This window comes from Pituophis catenifer, unplaced genomic scaffold, assembly GCF_029215685.1.
Source record: "Pituophis catenifer annectens isolate HBS135680 unplaced genomic scaffold, rPitCat1.0.hap2 SCAF_1, whole genome shotgun sequence".
NCBI classification, from domain to species: Eukaryota; Metazoa; Chordata; class Lepidosauria; order Squamata; family Colubridae; genus Pituophis; species Pituophis catenifer.
In genome coordinates, this window is record NW_027256881.1 from 249052092 (window position 1) to 249073723 (window position 21632).

Sequence of the window (21632 nt, forward strand, 5' to 3'; positions counted from 1 at the left end):
AAGGATTCGCACCAAGTTCTAAGTTCAGGCTTAGAAAACTGCTAAAACAGAGAGAGACAAGAGAAAGGCTGGGTTCCATTTCTTTGGGGGGGACATTTGTTGAGTAATGATGCAATAGGCAATGACCTAACAGAATAAATAGAAGAGATGTATGAGTCTGAAAGAGAGTTAGTTTTATCATTTTCACTCCAGTTTTCTAACAAATGCTATAAAACTAATAATGAGTTGGACTGACAGACAGAAAGCTTTAGATCTGGTAAGTTATTTCCACTGGATTAACAGGGAAGCTGGTACCTTGTAACAGTTTTTCCACCTTACCCTCCAGTTCCATATTGCTTATTTGATTATATGTCATCAAATGGGTGTCAACTCTTAGTGACCACACATATTTGCTTCATGATGATCTATTACTGAGATAGTCTTTCAGGTCTTCCAATCTCTCAGAATTAAGAGCTATTAGGGGGAAGAGGATGAGAGATTTTTCTGCCAGCAGAAGTTTCTGAACCAAACTATTGGGGGATAGAGATTAAAAGCTCTACATTTTATACACCAAAAATCCTTGGAAGTGATCACCGCAGTCTGTTTAGAACACACGACCACCTGAAAACAAACAGCTAATGGATGGTTGTATCAACAAATATTGTAGGTGGGAGGCAGTTGGTATAAGTACATGGATTTTAGTTTGCTGTATCACCTGTGTGCTAGAATTTAATTTTCATGACATAACCAGGCATTACAGCCAATTCAAAACCTTCCTTTGGCAAATATTAACTATGAGAATCACTTCTTACACAGTCAGAAGCAACTTTTGTTGTTAATTGCGAAGTCGTGTCCGACCCATTGTGACCCCATGGTCAATGTTCCTCCAGGCCTTCCTGTCCTCTACCATCTACTGGAGTCCATTTAAGCTCACACCTACTGCTTCAGTGACTCCATTCAGCCATCTCATTCTCTGTCATCCCTTTCTTCTTTTGCCCTCAATCATTCCCAGCATTAGTCTCTTCTCCAGTGAGTCCTTCCTTCTCATTAGGTGGCCAAAGTATTTGAGTTTGATCTTCAGGATCTGGCTTTCTAAAGAGCAGTCAGGGTTGATCTCCTCTAGGACTGACCGGTTTGATCACCTTGCAGTCCAAGGGACTCGCAGGAGTCTTCTCCAGCACCATAGTTCAAAGCAGAAGCAACTACCCTGATACTAGATCAAGCTAGTATCAAAGCAGTAGAAATTGTTTCTGCCACCCAGAAGAAAATATCTTTCTAGTAGGAGAGAATATGTGTAGCTCAGGCATGAACAGCGGAACCCACAGTTCTCTCTGAAAGTACCAAGGACTCCAAAGAATGTCTTATCTGATTAAAACATGTAAGTAGAGGAAAAGATAGAAAAAACTGAATGTTGATTACATTATACATAAGGCTTGCATTTAAAACCTAGTTCCTGGAATTCTTTCACAATGGCTTCATGGACTTTGCTACAATATATCTACTTATCAAACATTTGTTATCTTTGCAAGTCTTAATTTTGTAGTTTCTTGTGTAGATAGCCAAAGGAAGTCTGATAGTAAGGCAATACTGACAAAATTAAATTCAGTCTTCATTTTCTCACTGGCTACACCTAGTTCCAGGAAAAAAAGAAAGCTGTGATCTCTTAATCATGAGCTAATTATTAGTTAATTTGAGTAAGCTCAAGTTACCAATGTTGGAAGAAAAATCCAGTTCCAGTTCCAAGCTGGGAATAAAATGGAGGCTGATTGGAAAGATGATGAAGCATAACCACCAACCGCATGCGATTCTGGGTCAGTTCCCCCAGAATCACAAACCCTGGTGGTTCTGTTCACCAATAAACAAAATCTTTCTTTCCAATCAACCTCCGTGTTATTTCCAGCATCTTTCTCCCAAGCTTGGAACGGAACAAGATGGCTTTTCCTTCCAACACCTACTATACATTTTTTCTCTCATCTTAAAATGTAACAATGACAATCCTATCAGAATGATCTTGAAAACTATTTTTGTGGAATTTCTAATCCATTACTTACTTGTAAAAATATATTTGCAGCAACTTTTACTTTCCTTAGTATTATTGAAATGAACAATATACTGAAAACCAGGATAAAGATTAGATATTAAATCTTTCTCAGGAAGACCCACATCTGATTTATTTTGAAAAGTTACACTTGTTATTGTAAAGTTGTCGTTTAACTGGACGCTTATTGTTTTTTCTGTTACTGTTACGTTGTTTAAGGAACTGCATTCGATACCTACACAGAAAAAGAAAGAAAAAGATATTTTTTAAATAACCAGAACTTCGTAACATAGTGCAACATTATTTAGTTTTTATTCTTTATTAATTGGTGGGGAAAATAGTTCATAATTTATACAAGCTCCAGATATCATGAATTGAACAAGAGTTGATGCTGTTAAGATTAGGAGGCATATAGTACTGATGGACTGTTAATGTATTCTTCACTAGACCATTTGCAAAGAATATAATGCAAAAAATGGGTGAACAGGGTATGCTGCACCCTCATAGATATCCCACTGCTTCAGATATTAAAAGGCTGGCTTAGGTAGTACAAAGCCAATGTATCAAGATTCACACACATTTATTGTGTGTGAACCCAATCAACTGTACAGTAGTTCTCGACTTACAACCACTTATTTAGTGACCCTTCGAAGTTTGACCATTTTTCACACTTATGACTTTTACAGTATCCCCATGGTCACGAGATCAAAATTCAGATGCTTGGCAATTGGTTCATATTTATGACAGCTGCAATGTCCCATGCTCATGGGATCACCTTTTGTGACCTTCTGACAGGCAAAGTCAATAGGGAAGCCAGATTCATTTAATCACCGTGTTACTAATTTAACAAATATGTAGTGATGCACTTAACAACTGTGGCAAGAAAGGTTATAAAATGGGCAAACCTCACTTAACAACTGCCTTGCTTAGCAACATAAATTTTGGGCTCAATTGCAGTTGTGAGGACTACCTGTAATTAACTACCTGTACCAGCCCTGGAAGACATCTTCGAATCTCGCTGTTTGAGAAAGTTGCATAACATTCTCAGAGACTCTTCCCATCCTGCTTACTATCTTTTTGGACTGTTGCCTTCTGGCAAAAGATACAGAACAATTAAAACTCGGACCACACGTTTTCTGAATAGTTTTTATCCCAGAGCTATAATTGCACTCAACAATGAACTAAAGGGCCACCATCAGTGAGCTGTTGGACAGCATTACTTGGTCTGTTGTGTGGATGTTTGGGTGGTTTAGGGGTGGAGAATTATGATGGGTGGGAGTGTGTTTGGGGATTGTTATGTGTGTTTGAACCTGGTCTTTGGGTGTTAAGTGAATTTCGTTGTATGGGTATACTGACAATGAAGTTATTTAATTTAAATTTAATTTATTTTAACAAACATGCTTAATCAGAGCTTAGCATGCTATATAAGCCTGGTCACCATCTACTTCTGTATATGAAGTTTATTATGTTATCCTTTCAATATTCAATAAACTTGTTATGGTGAAAAGCAGTGTATTTCAAATTATAGGTTAAATACCATGATCTTTCCTAGATTCTTTATAGAAGTATGTGGTTTTAAGTATTTATACAAATACAGAATCATCAGTGTTGATTCTGGGAAAACCTTTAAGCATAATACTGAAAGTGAGATATATAACAGCATAGTACTTACATGCAGCAGTGACTTTTACCTGTAAAACAAGAAATTATAGTGTTAAAATATTTTGAATCTGTATACAACGGATTACACTAGTACTAGTTGTACTGTATATCTCTGAATCAATATTATAACTATGTTATAGTTCTAACACACCAGTCAAATTTAAAAATATATTGATCCAAATCAATTTGTTTGATTCAAATTTGTTTCCCTTTGAGGAACATTTAAAGTTAAATAGCCCTCAAATGTCAAAAATGTCCCAGTTAAATTATTAGTTGCAAATGTAAAATTTAATTTTATTCCATCAAATGGCTGAACGTTACTGAATATTATTAATTGAAACCATCCAATATAGATAATTCTCACTTACTGACTGCAATAGGGACCAGCAACTCTATCGCTAAGCGGTGTGATCATTAACCATGATGTCATGTGACAGCCCTGACTTATGACATCAATTCCAGCTGTGGTTATTAAACAAATAAGTGTGGGTCATTAAGTGCGATGTCACACAACTGTGACTTGTGACTTTCTACTGGTTTTCTCATTGACTTTGCTTGTTAAAAGCCAGCAGGGAACATTGCAAATGGTGATCACGCAGCTGTGGGACACTGCAGCCATAGTAAATATATGTGCAATATATTGCAATCATGTGACTATGAGTACACTGCAACTTCAAGGACCAGTCATAAGTCATTTTTTCAGGGCCATTGTAACTGAATAGTTGCTGAACAAGTGGTCAGTAAATGAGAACTACTTGTATTGTAAACAAAACTTTCATCTGATAATCAAGTGGTAGGAATACATATTAGCTATAAATTCTAGTATTAGAAATCAATTTACATTGAACACAAAACTTGTCTCTGTAGGATCTAAACTGGGGTGTCAATTTCATTGAGGGCCTCATCACGATTGTGTTTGACCTCGGGGGGCTGGGGTGGGCATGGGCAGCATGACGTCAGTCGTGTCGGGGGCGCCTGTGGTGGCCTGAGTACTGTGCCAGTAATAACTGGCTGCTGAGCTCTATTTCCAGCTGCGATGGCCTCCTGCAACCCTCTACCAGCGAAAATGAAAACTAGCTCCATTTTCACTGGCAGAGGCCCCACGGGCCAGTGTTTCACTGTTTCCACGGCGGCCCCACGGGCCAGATCTAAGCACCCCCTGAGTCAGATCCAGTCTGCAGGCCTTGAGTTTGACATCCCTGATCTGCGAAGATAGCTCTCCATTTCTCTTTCTTTATAAAGCATAGTCTGGGTCCAGATAACACTAAGTATACACAATTATCAGGGGTGAAATGCTCCCGGTTCAGACCAGATCGCCTGATCCGGTAGCGATGGCGGCGGGTGGTTCGGAGAACTGGTAGCAAAAATCCCTCTGCCCCCCCCATCATGCCCAGCTGAGTTGCACGATCATCAGAGACTTTTTTTTTACTTTTAAAAGCATTTTTTCTACAACCTCTTCTGACAAAAAAATGCTTTTAAAAGAAAAAAAAAAGCCTCTGATGATCACGCCGCTCAGCTGGGATCCTCAGAGGCTTTTCAAAGCATTTTTTTCTGCAACCTCTTGGCCGAAGAGGTGGTAAAAAAATGCTTTGAAAAGTCTCTGACGATTCCAACTGAGTTGCCTGATCGCCAGAGGCTTTTCAAAGCATTAGAAAAAATGCTTTGAAAAGTTAAAAAAAGAAAAAGTTGACCATGCCCACCCAGTCACATTACCCCCACCACCACCAAGCCACGCCCACAGAACCAGTAGTAACACATTTTACATTTCACCCCTGATAATTATGTATAGTGACACCTACAATTCCCAGCCCAGCCTGAAATCCATGAATGCAAAGGTCATTCAGGGCCTCACAATGAAACTCAGAGTTTGTAAACTAAGCAAAGTAATGCAAATACATTTTAAAAGTCTGTAATTTCTGGTCTTACTGTATATAAATTGGGCGTTTAGCAGTTTTACTACTTCTGATAAATTCTAACTCAGAAATATTATAGATTCTGCAAGAATATTGAAAGCCTGGGAGTTTCTTATATAAGGGCTTTAACATTCTTAAATTTATCTGAACATTGTCTCTAAAAACACAAATTAATCTGCTTTTCTACAATCTGTATTTCCTGTTGAAAAATTACTTTCATATTCGATTTAATTCCTGCTTCCATGAGGTAATGTGTTAAGGAGAATGATCCATCTATCAATGCACATTCAAATATATTAATACTATCATTCATATTTCATAAGGCACACAGGACACTGGGAATTATCTCATGTAATACTGAGAGAACGCCACAAGAGGTCAGAATAAAACCATAAATGCACTGAAAACACATTAAAAAACTTAGTATTGACACATTTATCTTTCATTAAAAGAGGATCATCTTTTCTGCAATGCATTTTATTCAACTTTGATTAACTTCTGGGATTTATTGCATAAACATTGCAACGTTAAATCTTATCTCCAACTCCAAAATCCCTCATACACATGGCTTGAATTTTGAAATCACCGATTTACTCATTCAATTTACCGCTTTTATCTTGGCTTTTCATTTTAAAAGAACAAATAGAAGAATGTAAATGTAATAAACTCTATCACTTGCCAGGGATCCGAAAATTTCACATTTTATGTATCAACAAACAAGATGCTTCCTTATCGGCTCTCATCAGCCTTCAGATTTCTGATATAAACTAATGATTTAGCTAAGAAGCTGGTTAGTTTTGCCTATATCAGGAAGTTAAATCCAACTTTCGTCTATATAAAAACTGCAAAAAGTGCAAACTGCAGGTAGGTTGATTTTTTTAAAAATCTTTGTATAGCTCTTCCGATTTGTTGTTTTTAAATTAAAATACCGACTTTTGCACAGTATTTTGCTCTCTTAAAGATGATTTACAGTGGTACCTCAGTACTCAACTGCTTTGAAAACTCATTGAATTTGTTACTCAATGTATTTTGATACAAAAAAATTATCCCGGTACTCTCTTTTTTTGATAATCAACGTGCAAGCTAGAAACTTGTCGGTATTGGTTGCCTTGCTGACTCGCTACCCTTTCTGGCCAAAACCAAGGTTAAGCATTAGTCAGATGGTTTCTTTGGTACCGGCTGCTTTTAGCACTTGTTGTGCTTCCCGGAAACAATTAATAACGTAATTGTTACGACCTAAATATCACTGTATTTGAAAGGATAGGAACTATGCAGTGGTGGGTTGCTACCGGTTCGCCCTGGTTCAGGCGAACGGTAGCGACAATGGGAGACTCTGCCCACCCACCCGAACATCATCAAATACGCTCTGCACACGCGGAAAAGCTTCTGCGCATGCGCAGAATAGGCACGCGCATGAGCATAGTGAGTGCACGTGAGCAAACCGGTAGCAAAGGTAAGTGAAACCCACCACTGGAACTATACCTCTAGCACCATTTTTTTAGTTATTAATTAGTCACTTTTAATACAGGTAGTCCTCGACTTACGCCCAGTCACTTAGTGACAATTTGAACTTACGATGGACTCCACTATACACAAAGCTATTTATCATCTGGTTTCAAAGTTATGACTCCTGTAGTGCCCCTATGGTCATTCGACATTGCACCAATCACTGGGATGCTGCAGCACTCCTCCTCCATGCCTATCTCCCTCGCCCATACCACCTCACCAGGTCCCTGCAGGCCTTTGTCCTGCTCCCAACTCAACACTCAGCCACCCAAGGGAGCCTCAAGTTAGTGGCAGAGGCTACAGGGCCCTGCGAGGCTATTGCAGCCTGCTCCCGAAACAGCCATTCAGCCACCCAGGGGAGCTTCTGCACAGCCCAGTGAGAAGCAAATCCAATGTCTGCAGGGCCCAGAGATGGGAAAGAAAGCCCAAGGCCTGGAAGGATCACAAGGGGCAAAAAGCAGGGCATGGAGTGCCTCAGGGGGTAGAAGAAGCTTTGGAAGGCCTGAGGCAGGCAATCCTGGGTCTGATTAGGCCTCAAAGGGTCTCTCCTACCCTTGCTCTGCTTAACTAGTATAATGGAGAGCATGTGTGTGGGCCCATTATGCAAGATGATCATATGGGCACTTCACTGAACAACTATCATGACTTGTGACCATAATGTGCAGGCTAGGCTCCATTACAACCATAACTCGAGACTATCTGTATTTTGTATATAAAGTACAATACAGAGATGGGGTGGGGGGGAGAGCAAATTCTGGATTTACACAGTATACTAAACCTGGATAAACTGGATTGGGTAGTTTGTGGTTCTGTGTGTTCTGTAAGGTCAGCCTTTTACTTCATCATGTTGTGTAAATTAGTCCTTATTGTAAGTCATAATATGTGCTTATTTGTGGCACAGCGCATTAGATATACAAAGAAAACTTGCATTGAATTTCATTTTACTATGCTGTACGGACACAGCCACAGTGTACTTTTCCGGTTACTCCTACTAGAAGTCTTCAGTGACTTCAAAACAATGTCACCTCTGACTTGTGGGTGGAAGGGTAAGGTGACTGTGAACTCGCTGTCATTTCTAAGAACGGCTGCCTCCTCTACAAAATGTGCCTTCTACCTCCAGAGACTGGATTAATAAGGAAAGAGTTTCAAACCTATCTAGGCTGCACTGGTAAATTAATTGGGGGGTGGAAGGGGGGAAATCAATAGAAAGGGTATGGACCTGAGATAAAATAGGTCTGATATTATAGTAGTCAAAAGTATTGCCTGATATTCTGCTTTGTGTATTTTCACTGGACAATACCCTTGTCCCCAATATCTTCTTTCCCACAGTAGCTTTCCATAACCTCGTAATAGTTAAAAAGAGTGTTGCAAGACAGTATTTTTATTGCTATTTGCAAGCATCTAGCATTTAAAGTGATTTAAAAAGTTATCTGCTGTCATAGGCGATACGTTATCTTCCAAACTATAACGGAAGAACATTTTGTCCAAAAAACTCTTTTATGTGGTAATTCTTTTCATTGCATAACATACAATTTAAATATGCAATTAACTTACTTTGTTTATGGTATCTTTTCTGAATTTAGTAAGTTATTAATTTATACAAGGAAGTTTTAATACTTCTTTATGAAAGAACATGATAATTTGTGTATATCTAAGCTTCAACACAAGCAATCACCAACTATATTTCTTCTAATTGATTCCCCTTGATTCTTACTCTGCTTTTTCTTCTCTCCATAACCAAATATACATACTCCTGTCAACATAAGATATTTCAGGACTTTTATTGAAGCAATGTAGTCTTTAAAGCAATGCACAGTACAGGTAGTTCTCGACTTACCACCTTTTATTTAGTGACTGTTGAAAGTTACAACAGCACTTAGAAAAAGTGACTTATGACAATTTTTCACATTTACAACCATTGCACACACCCAGGGTCACAAGATCAATATTCAAACACTTGGTAATTGGCATGTATTTATGATGGTTGCACTATCTCGGGGTCAGGTGATGACCTTATGTGACTAATTTAATAACTGCTGTGATTCACTTAACTGTGGCTTAAAAGGTTGTAAAATGGGGCAAAACTCACTTAACAACTATCTTGCTTAGCATTAGAAATTTTGGGCTCAGTTGGTTGTAAATCAAGGACTAACCCTAATGGCTATCCATCTAATCTTAGGTAGTCTTAATTTACAAAAACCTGACATCAGTTGTAGATGATACTGCTTGGACATGAAAAGTTTATCTTATTGAGAATCTGCAAAACCTACCGTGTTTCCCCGAAAATAAGACATGTCCGGATAATAAGCCCAATCAGGCTTTTCAGCGCATGCGATAATATAAGCCACCCTCGCAAAATAAGTCCCCCATCAACTATTTACACGCATGCGCAGCCGGTCCCACCATTTCCCCTGGTTGCTTGCCGTGCAACCAAAATGAGTTGAGGAGGCGAGGTTGGAGGGAGGGGAAGGGGGGGACATGCCCTCCCCTCCCTGTTCTTCCTGCTGGCCGAGCAGCCCAAAACATCCCACCCCACCCCAATGGCAACAGCAGCCTGGCTGCTTCCTTCCCCGCTGCCTCTTTAACGAGAGAGATGGCAGGTGGGGCAGTGGAGAAGCAAGACGCGTGGAGCGAGACGTGGCTCTCCTTGCCGTCTCTTTTCCCCCTCCTCACCGGGCAGGGCTCCTGCCCCTTGCTTAGCCACCCACACCCTTTAGGGAAGCAATTTGGGGGTGGCAAGTGGGGCAGGCAAGAAGCGGAATGCAGGTCTTAACTTTCAAGCTCCATTGCTTTCTTTGCCGTTGTGTCCAGGGAAACACGCTGTAAAAGAAAACCTTCTTGCGAGTTTGAGGGGCAGGAGCCCTGTCATGCCCGGTGAGGGGGGGGGAGAAGAGGAGGGGAGCCACATCTCACTCCACGCATCTCGCTTCTCCCCCGCCCCACCTGCCACCCCTCTCGAAAAAGAGACGGCGGGGAAGGGAAGCAGCTGTCACCATTGGGGTGGGGTGGGGTGGGACGTGTTGGGCCGCTCGGCTGGCACGAAGAAGAGGGAGGGTAGGCGACAGCAGCGACAGGACATCCAGTCCCACGCTCACCGCCTCCTGCACCCCCAAAATAATAAGACACCCCCCGCGATAATAAGGCCAAGTCCTTATTTGGGGGGTCAAAAGGGGGGAAACACGGTAAGATAAAGGAAGCATTTTGTAAAGGTGCTTTAAAATGAAATATGGAAATAAGCACTTTCTGACTATGGAGGTAAAACCAAGTGCAGCGAGATAAATTTGATTCAGTGGTAATTCTCTTTTTGAAAAATCTTAAGCTAAATCTTTCTATATATTTTAAAAATAGCTGATTTGTGCTGTGGTTATGAAATTTAATTCTACCTTTTTAGTTATTTTAGTTTATCATTTTAAGTAGGCTATATTTTATATATTGATAGGTTATACAGCAATTCTTTATTTTAAAATTTTTGTGACATTTAAATGTTAATGTATATTAACAAAATAGACTTTTGTGCATGTTTTATAAATTTATCACAAATCCTATTGTTAAAAGTTGTGTTTACGTTAATACTCTATTATCTTTTTCACTACATAAAAAGGTGCACCCTAAGAGGTTGGAATAATGAAGTAAAGCCAGTAAAACCTGAAATAAAAGTACCAATTATATGTCAGTGAGATCCCCATCTCACCATAAACTAAAAGAATTTTGCAATTTCATCTGGAAAGTTATCCTTTGTATCCTTCTAGCTGGTCAATCATATGCTATTTTCTGATTCTTAGATACAGAGATACTAGTCTTAGTATCTTAGTTAAAAAGTGGAAATATGTTTTAAGATATCCATATGTCTGTACCTAAAAATGAGCATTATGTACACAACAAGCATTCTTGATGAATACAGCTCCATAACTGTACAAGTAACTAAAACATCTTATTTCAGGATATGTTGTTTTTGACCTTCTAAATACTTTAAAAAATGGGATATAAATTTTACAAATAAATGTGACTTAATAGTTACATAGCTTTTCAGCTTATCTCAGGAGTTTCGTGAGTCTCTGAAAATGCAGATATGTACTGAAGTACAGGTAGTTCTCAATTTACAACTATTTGTTTAGGGAGCGATCAAAATTTCAATGGCACTGAAAAAAGCAACGCATGCTTTTTAATCTTCGCACTTACAAACTATTGCAGCGCCCCCTCAAGGTCATGTGATCAAAATTTGGGCACTTGAAAACAGGTATATATTTATGTTGGTTTCAGCATCCTAGGGTCATGTGTTCACCATCTGTGACCTTCCCAGCTGGCTTCAAGGTCAATGGGGGGGGGGAGCTGGATTCACTTAGCCATGTGTTTCATTTAAAATTGTAGTGATTCTCTTAACAACCATGGCAAAAAAGATCACAAAATCGGGAAAGACTCACTTAAAAATCGCCTTGCTTAGCCTTGGAAATTCTGATTCCAATTGTGGTCATGAGTTAAGGACTACCCCTATTTGACATGGAATATGATTTAACTCACTTTGTGAAACAGTTCTTAATTCAATACTTTTTTAAGCTCAGCTGACATATTTAAAAAAACCATGAAGAAATGAGACTATTTCCTGTCAGCAACAAGGATCTACTAGCTCCCAAATTTTAAAAGGAGGAAAATCAACCTCCATACATGTTTTAAACCAATATTTAGAGATATGAGAAAAGGAGGTTCATTGTCTTAGAAAGGAAACAAAGCCTAAGTGGTTTTATAGCTATAGCTTTATTTATAGAAATGTTTCTTAAGAATTTAGAATATATGGAAATTCAAGCTATAAATGTTGAAAAGTAAGGATGCAACTATATGCCTATAGAATTGAAAAGAAAATCCAGAAGCTCTACAGGATAATTTGAAGGGGGAAAGAGACACTGTAAAAAGTCAAAGAAACAAGAAAAGAAGAGGAAATCCCCTGAAAGCTTTGCAAAAAATCATCAGCGTATGATGATTCATATTAGATTGGAAGTTCCCCTTCAATTACCCAGAAATATATGGAATAAAATGTTATGTGGCAAGGCACAATCTCTCTTAAGTCCTCGACTTACGACGGGCGTCCCTGATTGGCTAGGACGCATGGACTTGCCGGCGGGAGAATGTTGCCCTCCTATTGGTTGCTTAGTTTGACAGCTACAGTATAAATAGCTGTCAAACCCCTTGTTCTCTGTTCTGTTTCTCTCAAGCCTCTACAGCTGTTGTTAGCAATAAAGAGTTCCTGTTTGACTCGCGCTATAGAGCAATCTCACTGAAGGATCTTCTTTAATCCTTATGACAACGTTACCTGGATTACTGGTTGCCTAGTCATTTGCCATGCACATTTTACAAAGCGAAAATGTGTGCTAATTGTCCCATGGAAAAAACGATCGGCCTACTGGACAAATAAACATATGAAATTTCTTAAGAAGCAGTGGAGAAGTAAATGATCCTCATATTTAGTTCTCTCCCTCAAATCAGTGAGTCCACCTTGATCCAACATACAAAGTAAGATTTCTATTAGCAGGTGTACCAGAATACTGGAGGAACGGCACAAAAAAAAGTCAGCACTTTCATGTGTCTGAGAATACAAATCATAACCGAAGTATAATAAAATTTGCTCAGTGAGCAAAGTTCAGGAACCATAAATTTAGAATTAGTCTAGAATATGCAGGAAAAAACTATGACGCATCTCTGAAATGTCCACTGAAAGAAAATTATTACGAATGAAGGCAAATGTACGAGTCCCAGGATAATGTTGCAAGACTGAATCTGGGTTGGTCAGTGGATCCCGGTGACCAACCCAGATTCAATCTTGAAAATTTTTCAGAAAAAATGCTGGTTTACGTGTCAGCAGCAAATGTGAGCTGTATCCAGAACAAACTATGGAAGAAGAAAAAATAATCACTGTTTATTTGCTCATGGGCAAACTAATTCACTCCCCAATATAGTTTAAATATAGCAAACAATACTGTGTGAACCATAATTTCACATAATCCTCAGAGGGATATGGATATTTTTCTAAACCTGCACACCTGCGCCTCATTCTTATTATTTACTAAACTACTTACAGTACACGATTATTCCTAATAACTAATCTTAAAATGAGTGGGCCAAAATGGCAGAAATGTTGGTAGATGAGGTATACAGGTGGGGGAATTCAAGAGGAGGCACAGGAGGCTCTTAGCTTACTGAGAGGCTTGGGGCTGGGAGGGATCAAATCAAGAAAGGCTTGGATCAGGATAGATCTTTGCCTAACAACTGGTGGGATTTGGTTAACAAAAGGAAAGGGTTCTCAACAGATTGCTGTAATTAAGATTTTGTAATTCTTGTCCCAATTACTATATGTATTGTCTCTCAGTTGTCTTTTGAGTAAAAATTCACACTGCTTTTCATATAATATTTCATAACAGCTTTTATGCTTTCTGCTAAAATTGCTGTATTTTATAGTCATTGTTTAATATTCATATTGGATGGTAAATTTTTAATAAAGTTGGGTTTTGAACTTCTTTGTGTATTAAAGCAGTATTTGCTGCTTTCCAAGACTCTGAAAAAACAGAGTCCATTACTATTTGTAAGGAGAGTGTCAAATTATTGTTAAAATATTTGTAGTATATAGTCCACCAGGGTCTGGAGCTTTTCCTATTATTTTTATTGCATCCATTATTTCTCTTACTGCTATAGGTCCATCTGCTTTTGTTGTTCTATTAATGTAGGCACTTTCTACTCTAAATGTTCATCTATTTTTTTTTTAAATCTCCTCACCATTGTATAATTTTCCATAATATTTCCTAAATATATTTTGCATTTCCATATATTTCTGTTATTATTTTTTCCTTTTTGCAATTGTAATATTTCTTTGCTCAGTTTATACAGTAACTATTTCAGTGATTTATTTGCTAATTCAAAAATTTTTTGCTTTCTGGTATCAAGATGTAAAACTCACAGCCTCATGCCATAGTGACCTACACAATTCAGAGATTGTAAAATGCATTAGATGTATCTACCCTGTTTCCCTGAAAATAAGCCATCCCCTGATAATAAGCCCAATCGGGCTTTTGAGCGCATGCGCTAAAATAAGCCCCCCCTGAAAATAAGCTCTCCCTGAAAATATTTAAATGCATGGGCAGCCAGTCCCCATCATTTCCTCTGGTTTCTTCCACGCATCCCAAAATAATAAGACCTCCCCGAAAATAAGGCCAAGCACTTATTTCAGGGTTCAAAAAATTATAAGACAGGGTCTTATTTTCAGAGAAAACCCGGGTAATTCTTTTTCTACTAAGTTCTCATGGTCAAAAGTGAGCAATATCTATGACAATATTCCTAAGAAATACTAATTTATTTTACAGATTAGATACAGATTAACAAAGTTGGAAGGGACCTTATAGGTCATCTAGTCCAACCCCCACTCAAGCAGGAGACCCTATACCATTTCTGACAAATGGCAGTCCAATCTTTTCTTGAAAGTCTCAAGTGATGAAGCTCCCACAACTTCTGAAGGCAAGCTGTTCCATTGGTTGATTGTTCTCACTGTCAGAAAATTCCTCATTTCTAGGTTGAATCTCTCCTTGTTAATTTCCATCCATTATTCCTTGTCTGGTCTTCAGGTGCTTTGGAAAACAGCTTGACCCCCTCTTCTCTGTGGCAGCCCCTCAAATATTGGAACACTGCTATCATGTCTCCCCTGGTCCTTCTCTTCACTAGACTAGCCATGCCCAGTTCCTGTAACCATTCTTCATATGATTTAGTCTCCAGATAGTCTCTTACCTATCTGAAAAATCTGAAGAGTCTCCATTATGCCTACAGTCGCTGCAGATATCTGCAGCAATTTGTTATTTCACTGCCTAGAATGTTATGCCTAACTATGTTATGGCTGTTTTCACCTCCCACACAAATAACTGTTTAAAGCATGTATAGAAACTTCATTGAGAAATATATATTTCTCAGTATATGTAAGCAATCAATCCCATGTACATGTACAGTGATTTGTGAACCCTTTTGGATTTTTAATATTTCTGCATAAGTATTATTTAAAATGTTCTCTTCTCCCTACAAGTCTTAAAACTAGATAGAAATAATCCAATTAAATAAGTGAGTCACAGAGGTTTTACTTGTTCATTTATTATTGCAGAAAATGGTCAAAAGCTATTTTATTTGTATGTCCCAAAAATATGCTAACCTCTAAGATTTGTCAGTTTATTAGAAGGGAAAATTAGAGTCAGGTGTTTCAATCAATGGCATGATAATCAGGCATGAATGTAGAAGATCTTGCCTCTTTTAAAGAACAGAATTCTATCAAAGTCTGATCTTTGCAATACATCTATATAGAAGTGTGCTATGGCACAAAACAAAGGAGATTTCTGAGGACCTCTCAAAAACAATTGTTGATGCTCACTAGGCTGGAAAAGGCCATCAAACTATTTCCAGGGAGTTCACTATTAAGCAGTTTGTATACAAATGGAGGCAATTCAACACAATTGTTATCCTCTCCAGGAATCATCAGCCAACCAAGATCTTGCCAAGAACAAAACATGTAATTCTCTGGGAGGTCTCAAAGAACTCCAGGAGGAACTTAAGTTCATCAATGGAGCTAAAAGTCTCTCTTACATTGGGAATGTCAATGTTCATGAGATCATAATTGGGAGTATACTGAAAAATAGTGTGCATAGCAGGGTTGCAAGGAGAAAACCACTATTTTCCAAAAAGAACATTGCAGCCTTTTGAAAAAAGCACCTTTGGGACAGCTATGACCTGGATGACTGAGAATCTCCATAGACATTTCGCCTAAAAGAAAAGCATTATGTTTGGTGAAAGGCAAAAACTGCATTCCCAACATAAGAATCATATCCCACCTGTGAAACATTTATTTATTTATTGGTTCGATTTATATGCCGCCCTTCTCTGGAGACTCAGGGTGGCTTACAATGTGTTAAGCAATAGCCTTCATACTTTTGTATATACCTGCTTAGTAGGGCTTTCGCCCCCCCCCCCAAACGGTGTTCTTTTATATACAAATTCAGCTTACTGCCCCCACAATCCGGATCCTCATTTTACCTACCTCGGAAGGATGGAAGGCTGAGTCAACCTTGAGCCTGGTGAGATTTGAACTAGCAGTAATTGCAGGCAGCTGGCAGCTAAGTGCTACTTAACAGCACTTTAGTCCGCTGCACCACCAAGGCTCTTTATTGTGGTTTTGGCTTGCCTTGTTGCCTCTGATCTGAAAAAGCTTGCTATCATTGATGAAACTATGAATTCTGAACTGAACTAGCAAATTCTACAGGAAAACGTCAGAGTATCTGTCAATGAACTGAAGCTGAAGAGAAAATAGATCGTGCATCAAGACAAGAACCCAAAGCACACAAATCGAACAACCAAAGAAAAGTTGAACCAGAAGAAAGTTAATGTTTTGGAATGGACAAATTGAAGTCCTGATGTTAAATAACCCTTTAGACATGATGTCGAAGGACCTAAAAAGGCAGTTCATGAGAGGAAGCCAGCCAACACCCCTGAGTTGCAGCTGTTTGGCAAGGAGGAATGGGCTAAAATTCCTCCAAGCCAATATGCAGAATTGTGATCCACAATTATTGGAAATGTATAAGTTGCAGCTATTACTGCCCAAGGGGAACATACCAGTTACTGAAAGCAAAGGTTGACATACATTTACCACCAAATATGTAGCCTTGGATCATTTTCTCAACAAATCAATGAACAAGTATAATATTTTTGTTTCATTTTATTGAATTCTTTTTATCTAGTTTTGCAACTTGTGTGGAGAACAGATCATGTTTTTAGATCATATTTATGCAGAAATATTGAAAATTCAAAAAGGTTCACAAACTTTTAAGCACCACTCTGCTTTGTCCTTTAACAACTAGTAAAAAACATCAAAACAAAAAAAAAGATTTTTTTGTGGAAATTGTGGAATACGTTTCTTATTACTTTTCATTTTGTTCTATTATTGTGGTTTCTGCCATAAAATTCTGTCTTGTCCTGAATTTCTTCTTAGAGTATCTACTTTATTAAAAACCATCAACTAACCAATTTATACAAAAAAACATATGACAATACTTTTAGGGTTACAAAGTTAAAGTACATTATAATTTAGCGTTCCTTAAATCAGTACACTCCAAGTATGCTAGACTAAAAAATTTAATATCACCAGCTAGCCTTGCCACGGTTACTGGAAATCAGACGATGTACAAATTTTATTTTTATTAATAATAAAAAGTAGATTGTAGCACATCATTTCAGGAGGATGCCAAGTTATGAGAAGACAACTCTAACCATTCTTAGTTCCCATTAGGTCTTGTGAAGAAAGTGATTTGTAAGGCTGCTATTGGTAAGAGGTTTACAGATAGTCCTTGGCTTACATCCATTCATTCAGCAACTGTTCAAATATATGATGGTGCTGAAAAAAATGGTAGTACAATCAGTTTTCAAAGTAAAATTGCAGCACCCCAATGTTCACATAATCTTGATTTGTGGGCTCAGGTGTCCAGCTTGCAGCTCTGTCGCAGGAAGTTGCAGTCACACAATTACAATTTGCAGTCTTCCCTGCCAGTTTCCCATAAACAAAGCCAGCAGGGATCACAAGTCATTCTGGTAAGTTGGTCCCATCTTTTCTCTCCACTGTAGTATCCCTCACTTGCATGCAGCTTCTGCCGGCCTTCCTTGACTCATGCACAGCCTGGCTTCCCCCATCTCCCTATGTCACTCCACCCCATATCTGAGATTCCTGCCTCTTCCTGCTTAACAACCCATGCAGTCCTGGGGCTACAATGACAACTGGGACTGCCTGAGATTGCTGTCGCTAAGTAATGCAGTCACATGGTGTCATACCTTAAGCATTGCTTAAATAAGCAATAAGCATTGCTTAGTGATAGTAATCCCGGTCTCAACTGCCATTGTAACCCTAGGATTACCTGTGGTCTAATTTATTTTTAGATCTACCATAACAACTATCTAGTTCATATAACAAAATGATTTTAATCATTTTTTTCAAACCTTTCCCTTCTCAAAGAGTAACCATGTGACACTGACAGTGCTACAAGGCAGCCAAACAGAACCCAATTATTACCCAATTCTTCTCAATCAAGGGCATCTCTTCATTGATGTCATATGACAACTATGTATTTTCTAGACAAAAACTATCCAAACTGTTTTCGGTCCATAATGCCTGACAGACATCATTCCCACTGACTATTGACTTCCTGTAAAATTTTATTATCCCTCGTTGTTTCAGACTACCCTTTTCTTCAATCTCATGTGTTCCAGATGTGTTGAACCAAGAATAATTTACGATTCAATGCATTAAGTACAACCAATATTCTACAGAGTGTGTCTAGAAATTATAGCAGGAGGGGTCATATCCCCCTCTCTTTTAATAGGGGTAGGGGTTCCTAAGGATTTCTAAAAGTGCAACATTACATGCTAAACTAGGTCTAATATATGATAGGTTAGTACACTTCATCACTGTTTCAGGGAAAACTGGAATAATGTAGACAGCTGATTCTACGAAGAGGAAAAAAATCCTACCATATTATTAATGTAAATCTTATGAAATATAGATAATCCACAACTTACGACCATAATTGAGCCCAAAATTTATGTTGCTAAGCGAGAAATTTGTTAAGTGAGTTTTGCCCCATTTTACAACTTTTCTTGCCACATTTATTAAATTAGTAATCCAGTTGTGAAATGAACCTGGTTTCCCCATTGACTTTGCTTGTCAAAATGCGGCAAAATGAGGTCACATGACCCTGGGATACTGCTACATGACTGCTACATTACATGACCCTGGGATACTGTGAGTCAGCTGAATGTCAAGCAGCTGAATGTAAATCATGTGACCATGGGGACGCTGCAATGGTCGCGAGTCTGAAAAATGGTCATGAGTCACTTTTTTTCAGTGGCATTATAACTTCAGATGGTCACTAAGTGAACTGTTGTAAATCGAGGACTACCTGTATTTTAGAAAGTTGATTCTTTTTTTCATACAAGCTCCTATATATCCTGCTAGTTTGTAAAACAAAGAAGGATGCAATCCCATTTAGTTTGCCATTCAAAAGGACATTTGGAAGTCCTTGTAAAATCAGACCAATGGTTCAGTTATTTTAGCAATCTATGTCCTTTAGTGGCTAAATCCCCAGCAGTTGATATTTGAGAAAATCAGTGGATATTAAATTAGACAAATGTATGTTTACAGACAATGATCTAGAAACAAGGGTGACAAGCCAGCCACTCCAGACCAGTCTATTAGTAAACCTCCCTACATATATTTGCCTAGAAATCCAAGGAGAAAGTTTTTCTAATCTAGTTCAGACTTCTCCTTGCCATCCTAAATTTCCATGTTGAAAGGTTTTTTTTATTAAACAACATTACATTAATATTTTATTCATTTGCAATAGGAAGATGTACAGATGTGATCTCTCCCAAAATAAATCCTTTCTCACATATTTGTACCATTCTTTGAAGCTATCAATGATTATGTGGATAAGGTGGATGTAATAGACACTGTTTATTTGGACTTTCACTGAGTTTTGCTGCAATCCCACCTGGAAGAATTATAAAGAGATGTTATTGCTACACTGCATATAGAGTATTTACACAGCAGAAAAGATACAGAATAAAAGTAACCAAAGTGATCTGGAGCAATGGTCTTCATAGGATACGGTAGAGCATCTGAGAAGTTTTAAAACAACAACAACAACAATAAAAACAGGAAAGAATGAATAGCGGTGTATAAAATTATATAAGTATTAAGAAAGCTCCCCCATCCAAAAAACATTAGGATAGGGAATTTTCCAGGCATCAGTCCAAGCTGAATGATGGGAGATTCAAAAAATAATAATAATACAAGGAATCTCTGTAAACAGTGGAATTTTCTACAAAATTCTAGATTGTATCAGAGTTCACATAACTGTATCAGTTGCTAAGAAACAAGAGAGCAAGAGCATGCTAATATACTAGTCACATCTCTGTGGGCCTACCACTAGGAAATGATCAGCCACCATGGGAATTAAATGCTGGATTCACCTTTGACCTAATCCAGCCCTATTCCAATTTGTCCACAGTTAAACTAGATTTCTAACACAAGAAACTAATTTTACATAGAACTAGAATGCATCAACTGTGAAAGAATTACGGTACACATTGTGTTTGCTTGTTAATGAAGGTCTTTTCTATTCAGATGCTCTCAAATTCCATCCAAATATAGTTACAAATGGAGATAATGTTGAATTCTTTTCATTATTAGCTTAAAATATTATCGCTGACCAACACATATAGAACATTTTAATACCTGAGAATTATCTTTTATGTTCCTTAGATGTATTCGTATAATGTTTTTTTTAATAATGTTATTATGTTCATTATTGATTTTATGTAACTGCTTGGATTTTTGAATGAAGATATGTTTAAAACATAAAATATGACATACTGGTAAAGCAGAATGAAGCAACAATGCAGCATATTTCAAATACATTTTTTTCTGTTTAATAATTTCCTGCTACACACAGTATTATTCACTTGTACACAGCTTTACAAAGGGAAAGATGGTTCTCACTTCATTATGTAACTATATGGTAGATGTGCTTAAGAAGCAGAGTAGGTGTCTTCCATGAAATATTTTTGAGTAGCATTAACTACATTTTAGTGTCTATGAATAGAGTTTTTGATACTACATTCCCATTCATGATATAACTGAAGCTCATCACAACAACTTTCTTCAGGGGAATTCAATTATGAGAAAGTTCAAAAGTTTTGTTTTGAATCAAGATTCTCTACTTCCTAAGCTTTTCTAATACTGATTCATATACTGATGTATTTGCCTTAGAACCTGGAGAGATTCAAGAAACTGCTCTCCTCCCTTGGGAATATTATTATGCCTAAATTGCATTTCACACCAATTTATCTGTATTCTCAGTTGTTTTATGAAGCTTAAACACTAAGAAATGAAGACAGGTAGTCCTCAATTTATGGCTACAATTGGGATGAGAAAGGGCTTTACCTTGTTCTCTCAAAAATTAAAGGGTGGTGGGGAGTGCTTTCAAGTTTCTGTTATTGCAACAATATAGATAATGCCAGTATTCATGGTTTTGGTTTCCTGTCTAGAATATTTTTAAGGCCTGAAAAGCAGGAACAGTGAGAAAAAAAAAAAAGGAAATATGTAGTTCTTGGCAACTTCCTCTTTTTCATCAGTTTTCTGCTGCACTTGCAACTTTTTTTCTGTGCCATTTGTGGGAACTTTCTCATATCCACCATCTATTCTAATCAAGTAAGAAATAGCATTTTTTAGCATCTTATATAATAATGACCTCTGTTTGGCATTATTTGCAATGGGCAGAGCCCGCAAATGTAATGTTGAGGATACTGTAATGTTCTTTGTACCTTTTAGAAGCAAAGTGCTTGGTTCAAATCTAGCCTGGTTCCCCATAGAACACACAAAGCAAGTCACTTGGAGCAGAGATTATACCGTTTCCCCCAAAATAAGACATCCCCTGATAATAAGCCCAATCGGGCTTTTGAGTGCATGGCAA

General features: G+C 38.0%; 1 protein-coding gene across 1 annotated transcript in view; it reads right to left on the bottom strand.

The window, feature by feature from the left end:
* LOC139327572 (receptor-type tyrosine-protein phosphatase eta-like) overlaps positions 1-21632 on the bottom strand; it is a 104978-nt gene that overhangs the window by 26786 nt on the left and 56560 nt on the right. The window contains exons 2-3 of the mRNA XM_070957430.1: positions 3690-3708; positions 2031-2252 (exon numbers count right to left, since the gene is read on the bottom strand). Of these exons, the coding sequence (XP_070813531.1) occupies positions 2031-2252; positions 3690-3708 (241 nt within the window). The remainder of the gene's footprint in view (positions 1-2030; positions 2253-3689; positions 3709-21632) is intronic.